This window comes from Salpingoeca rosetta, assembly GCF_000188695.1.
Source record: "Salpingoeca rosetta unplaced genomic scaffold supercont1.66, whole genome shotgun sequence".
In the NCBI taxonomy this organism is placed as follows: domain Eukaryota; class Choanoflagellata; order Craspedida; family Salpingoecidae; genus Salpingoeca; species Salpingoeca rosetta.
The window spans coordinates 224-7019 of record NW_004754868.1 but is presented as its reverse complement, the minus strand read 5'-3'; the positions used below and the strand labels follow the sequence as shown (position 1 = coordinate 7019).

Here is a 6796-nt window from a genome sequence, read left to right as displayed (position 1 = left end):
TTTTAGATGCGCGTGTCAGGCGTCAACACGCGTCGTGGCTGCTGTGTGTCGCCCCTTGTTTCTCTATTGATTCTTCAGTTGTTGCTTGCTTGATTGTACTGAAATGCACGCATGTGTGTTGTGTGATGTGTAAGTAATGTTTCGACCTTACGCGACAGCGAGACGGTATCTCGGTGTTGGTCGTGTCTGTGTGTGTGTGTGTGCGTTGAAAACGAAAGTACGCGAGGCATGTTGCTCTGCTCTTCGCAAGTAAAAGGACCGCCAACGTGAATGAAATTGTTGCTGAATGGGCGAGTGAAACCGGCGACAATGCTGCGACTGGCGGCGTGGAGAACCACAAAGCAGAAGAAATGGGGGGGGGGAGTTGGTTGGTTCGCTGAGCGCAGAGAGAACAGATGGGTTGTGGTTTAACGGAAGAACTCGATAGAATGCACGTGGGAGGCGTTGAGGAAATTGATGAAACAACAACCACTTAAACAACAACCACTTCATCAAACAACACTACTGAAACAACAACAACAACTTCATTCAACAACAACTTCATTCAACAACAACTTCATTAAACAACAACAACAACTTAAACAACAACTTAAACAGCAACAACTTAAACAACAACAACAACAGCGACGACGACGACGATGATGTGACTACCAAGGTCTGCGCCAGTGCTCGTCACGAGAGTTGTACAACTCATTGTCGCTGTCGTCCTCATCATGCACACCATCATCGTTGTTGAGGGTATGGTGGTGGCAGCGGTGTAAATGGTGGCTGTTCCGACCACTGTCGTAGAACCGTTTCTCATCGTTATAACGAGTGTCGGCGACAGCCTGGTGGACAGCGGTAGCTGTGTTGCGCACAGACGCAAGCAATCGCCGCTCAAGCACGTGTATGCGTCGCTCAAGCTGTGTTGTCGCGCTCTCCACGCTCTTGGCCGTGTTGTCCTTGATGTCGTGCAGAACACCCTGCCACTCGCCGTGACGCGAGATCCTACCTGCGTGTTCGCGACCAACCAGCCGGTACAGCCACTTTGGGAACAAGTTTGGATCGTCACGCTGCCCGTCGCTCATAAACACTTCTTGCTCAAGCAAGATGCGTGCGCGCAGCAGCTGGAACTCGATGTCTGCATGATCCTTGATGCGCTCGTACGAGTCAGACATGAGCGCAATCAGCAGGTTCAGCAGCACGAGCGGCACCAGCACCGTCGACACCACAAAGAGGACGCGCAGAAACGACCTGTACTCGCCCGAGAGCGCGTCAAGATCAACATCCACCAGGATGAGCGTGGTGAAGGTGAAGAGCAGTCCGTTTGCTTCATCCTGCAGGGCCGTGGACGTGAGAGTTTTGTCGTCACGAAGAAGCGCCTGTGCGGCTATCCAGGCCGCAATGATACTGATGCACAACACCACCAGGAAGTAGCGGATGTCATAACCGATGGCGACTATCATGCGCACGAGCGGGCCTGTGGACTGGAATGCTTGAAGAAAGTACAGCAGGCCGTACCAGCGCATGAACACACACCCAGCCAGCCAGGCGCGAGCATGCTGCCACCCAATCAGGTACGTGGTGCATGTCACAAAGGTGACAATGACATTTCCAGCGTCCACCCAGTTCCACACATCGCGCAGGTATGCGTCCACGTCGTGTCGAAGCTGCAGGGCCTCATACCGCGCGTCCTTCAGGCAAATAAGCAGCAACACCAAGGAAAGAAACACAGACGCTTGCTCTGTGCGCGTGCCGGATACCAACAGCGTGTCAGCGGCCGCACCGTTCAAATTGATGGTGAACACCATGGCGGTTGCACACACCAGGCTGATCAGATACACAAACAACTGCTGCAGAAACTCGCGTTGCCCGCGTCGCTTCCACTTGAACTCAATCAGTGCGCGGGCAATGTCGTTGTCGAACAGGGACGCATCTCCGGTCGCCACCAATGCGCCCAGCAGCCACCTGCTTGCGTACGGCAGTGGTACCACACGCACGTCCCGTGCACGCGCCTTCTTGCGGATGGCATAGTCTTCCGCAGCATACAACGGCTGATTCTGCTCGTTCTCCTGGTGCTGTTGCTGCTGGTGGTGCCCACCGTCGCGACCAGCTCGACAGAAGCTCAGCCAGTGCAGTGCCTGCCCAAACCACGTCCACCACCCATAGCGTTGGTGGGGGGATAGCGTCGTGACTTGGATGGGGTCCTTGCTGCTGTCAAGCACGAACAGATGCTGTGATGGCCAATATGGATCAATCTTGCCATTGCTGTGATCAACTGGCGCTTCGGCCCTGACGAGAACAAGCCCAAGTCCACGCAACAGCTCCCGAGCGACGCCCTTGTGATGCCTGATGCAAGCCATCATGTCATCCACAAAGGGGGCGTGGCACGCCATCTTCAGCGGGCCGGTTTTGCACAGGCCCCAGCATGGCAGAGGCGCTGCGTCGTCGGCCCCTGCCGTGGCGAGGGACGCATCATGTTGAGTCCCCACACCAACGCACGTGTCCAGGCTAGCGAGCGACAGGCGCCAGAAGATGGGCAGCTCGGGTCGTTCCACGCCTGCGTCGCGTGCACGCGCGCCCTGTACCAGCTTCTCTGCCACCACTTTGAGCGTTGCATCGGAGGCGTGGCCTGAGTTGACTGCCACGTGAAACATGTGTTCCACACCGTTGACATCGTCCAGCTCAAGCAGCGGCAGCGCAGGCGTCTCCAGCATCACGCGCAGAATGTCAAGATATCGGTCGTCCTGTGCTGCCCACGCCAACGGCGTCATCATCGCCACAGGCTTCTGCCAGGCTGCCGTTGTAGCAGCAGCAGAATAGTTGTAAGTCATGTAGCCAGACTGGGGTGAATTTCAAGGTGAGACGCGAGGCGAAGACTGAACGGGGATCAGGAGGCGTGTGCGTGTGCTGGCGTCGTTGTTGTTGCTGGTGGGGCCACGCACATTGACAACACCAGTACGGTTGGCAAAGGTCAAGAGCGCACTTGTGCCGCCGACTGGACGGCGGGTGCCCCTGGCATGATGGGATGCAACAGGGACGGGAAAGAGCAGGGTCAGCGGGAACGCAGTGAGGGCGTTGCGAAGCGTACTCAGCCGATTCTCGGGCATGGGATCAAGCCTGTCGTGATCGATGGTGCCACGGAGCACGAAGGTGGGCAGGTGCGGCAGCCCATGGAAGCTGTCTGGGTGCATGAGCTGAGGCAGCGGCCACACGTTCATGTTCTGATCGTGGCTGCCGGATGCAACGTATTCCCCTGATGGCGCCACGCACACAGAAGTGACAATGCTGGTGTGGCCTTTGAGCGACAGGAAACAGCGCGGCGTGGATGTGTCGATGAGCCACACCTTGACGGTGGTGTCCTGGCTCGCGGTGACGAGGAATTTGTCATTGGGCGAGAGAGACAGCGACGTGACGTTGGCTGCGTGCCCCTCCAGAGTCGCCCGGCATGCGATGGTCACCTCCTCGTCCTCTCGCACAGCATCACCATTTCCACCGTCATGATCGTCATCATGATCGTCATCATCATGGACATCACCATTGCCGCTGTGTCGATACACCCGCCACAGCTTGATGGTGTTGTCGTCGCTTCCAGAGACAAATGCCTTGCTTCCATCGGAGAGAAAGAGCAGGGATGAAACGCGGCCGCGGTGTCCATTTCTGGACGCTGGTGGTGGCGAAGACAATGCACCCAGCACCCTGTGCCGTCTGCCACGCTTCTTGCTCATGTTGCTTCCGCTGGCAGGGTTGTTAGTGCTTGGTGCCGTGTTCAGGCGCTCTCGCAGCTCACCATAAGGCGCCATGCTGTCGCTGTCGCTATTTTTGGGGTCGTTCTGCTGCTGCTGCTGCTGCTGCTGCTGCTGCTGCTGCTGCTGTTGTTGTTGTTGTTGTTGGTGGTGGTGGTGGAATTGAGGGGGGAATGACCAAGAGAAGATGCGCAGGCTAACGTCGCCGCAGCCGACAGCAATGAGGGTTTCATCGGGTGAAATGGCAATGCAGTTGACCTTCTGCAGTGCTGGCAGCTCGTGGCGTGCGAGTCGCTGTCCCGTGTCGATATCCCAAACAGAGAGGGTGGGGCAGAGGTTCCCGGACTCAGTGCCGCGGTCGCCCGTCACCACCAGCCGCGATGACACAGCCATAGCACGCATCTCTGCAGCGTGATGGGCGTCATTCGTGTCACGTTCGGTGGTGAATGCGCAAAGTGGGCCAAACAAGCGCTGCGCTGCAGGCGCGTCATGCAGGTGTTGCTCTTGCTGCTCTTGCTGCTGCTGCTGCTGCTGCTGCTGCTGCTGTTGGTGGTGGTCTGGAGAAGGTGAGTGGAGGCGGTGTGCAACGAAGATTTGTCCAGATTCGTGTCCGGCAAAGAGTCGCTGTCCATCACACGAGTAGCGCACGCACGTGAACTTGCCCTCGCTCAAAGCAGGGCATGTCAGCTCCTCCAACACCGCATGCGATGACATCGTGCTCATGGTTGAGTGCTGTGCTGTACCAGTTTCGGCCTTGTGCTCCGCTTCCCACGCGTGTATCGGCTGTGCTGGAAGCTGCGTCTCTTGCACCGCATATGCGTGTGTATCGCGAGCACCGTGATCAGCATCCTGAAGGCGGCTGTCGTGGCCAGTGTGCGCGTGCGTTCTTCGAGAGTATGTTGCTTGGGTGGCGGTATCATCCAAGCCAGCACCCTGCGTGCAGACTTTGCCATTGCTGACTGTGGGTTTCGATGCAGCGTAGAGTTGCAAGCGGGCAGCTGCGTCCATATGACGAACGAGGATGTTGTTGCCGCAGCACATGGCGACGTGCTGGCTGTCGGGTGACACAACCACACTTGCCAGGCGCCCGGAATGGTGTGTTGACATGGCTTCTGTGGTCAAGTGCTGGTCCCACATACGGATGCAGCCGCTGATGCTCCCAGAGATGAAGTAGCGGTCATCGTGAGGACACACAACGAGGGCGGGCGTGTTGACTGTCTCGGCGGTGAGCGTGGCGAGGCAGTCTTGTGTCTCCACGATCCAGATTTTGATTTCGCCATCCCAGGACCCGGAAATGATTCGGGTCAACCCCTTGCTCTCCCGCGACAAGCCAATAGCGTTGACCCAGCTGGTGTGCCCACGCAGTGTCGCAGCACATCTGCCGTACCGCAATGACTGTGCTTGTTGTTGTTGTTGTTGTTGTTGTTGTTTTTGTTGTTCGTGATTGTCGCGCTGGTCATGTTGGGAGGTGGATGGTGGTGGGGGCGTCAAGGTGCGTACGTCCATCGAAGATTGCGTGCGGGACGACGGTGCCGTGGCGGCGGTGGATGCGAGCGGGGTGACTTTGAAGGTGGGCGAGTCAACCTCAAGGAATACATTCCATACTTTGATGGTCTTGTCTCCGCTGCCAGAGACAAGCCATCGCCCATCCTGCGAGACCTCCAGCGCATTGAGCCAACCCGTGTGTCCAGTGAAGTGGACAGTGCTGTGTTCGCCCACGCCTGTTGGATCAGACCCCAATTTCCACAACTCGATCTCGTTTTGCTTGTTGCCGACGAAGAGATTCTGGTACGTCGGATCATATGCCATGCAGCGAACTCCAGCCTTTGCGTGGAGGACGTGAGGCGTTTCGTCGATTGTCAACTGTTCGCCGTGGACTGCAGGTGGTGTGCATTTCCAGATGCGCACGTGCTTGTCTGTGCAGCCGCAGGCGACGAAGAATGTACCCGCTTGTGCCTCGCCCAAAGACACATCGGTGGCTGGCCACGCCAATACAGAGCGCACCTTCCCCACAGCATCGAGAACGATTGGCGTGTGATCCACACGGATGTCCGTTTGACGGGCACCATGTGGGGTGTCCGACGCACTGCTCGTGGGCGAAGCAGTCACAAGAAGCGCCCGCGACCCGGCGTGTCTTTCTTGATTTGGGGAAGCCCGTGTTCGATGCAGCCGCCACAACTTGACCTTCTTGTCATCAACGCCACCAGAGACGATGAACTCGTCGTTTGGCGACATGCACAGGGCACGCACAGTGGTGTTATTGCCGTGTGCGTTTCGGATGGTGTGCACTGGGCCCACGGTGCCGACAGGGGCACACAAATCCCACACCTCGATGTGCCCACCGTCTCCAGATGCTGCCAACACGTTGCTGTCTGACGTTATAGCGAGCGCACGGATGCTCATTGCTTCGCTGTGCTTGTTTGCAGCGGTGTGTCCGGAGGAGGCGGAGGAGGACAGGGGTGCCTCCTGCTGCAATGTTGTTCTTTGCAACGCCTCCTCGGACGGCACCACTGTAGGGGAGCGCCCAAGGCGGTGAGCAACGTTGTCAGAGCCCGTGTGACGTTGACGGAGGATCCCGGCTCGCAGCCTCAGTGCAGGTGGCTGTCCCCCGTATGCAGCCATCGTGCTTCATGGGCTGCAACCGGAAGGACTGAAGGAGGGAGGGGGAGGGTGTGACAGTGGCAGTGTCCGGTTGACGTGAAGAAGACAGACGGACGGCGGACGGTGGCAGCGGTGCGGGAAACTACAACACGGCTGCAACAGCATAAATTGCATGAAAGTTGGTTCGAGCCAACACCAACAACAAACACCAACAACAACAGCAGCTACAATGCCGCCACCACGACCACCGCCGCGGCCGCCTCCGCCGTCGAGCAAGCCCAAGCTGAAGCCTTCATGCGCACAGGCAGCCAGTGAGGATTGCAACGATGGTGCAGGCCCCTCCACCACCTCTTCCACATCACCACCACCGCCACCACAACCGTTGACGTCCCAGCAGGCCCGCCCCGTCAGCAATTCACAGCGAACACCGCCCTATGATCCCGTCGCTGCATTCTGTTTCCCTCAAGCAC

General features: G+C 57.8%; 1 protein-coding gene across 1 annotated transcript; it reads right to left on the bottom strand.

The window, feature by feature from the left end:
- Window positions 1-647: 647 nt before the first annotated feature.
- PTSG_11424 (WD-40 repeat protein) lies at window positions 648-6347 on the bottom strand (the record flags this gene model as incomplete). Its single annotated transcript, XM_004987514.1, has 2 exons — window positions 648-2822; window positions 2865-6347. 2 exons carry the CDS (start codon window positions 6345-6347, stop codon window positions 648-650), a joined length of 5658 nt encoding a protein of 1885 aa, XP_004987571.1.
- Window positions 6348-6796: the final 449 nt, after the last annotated feature.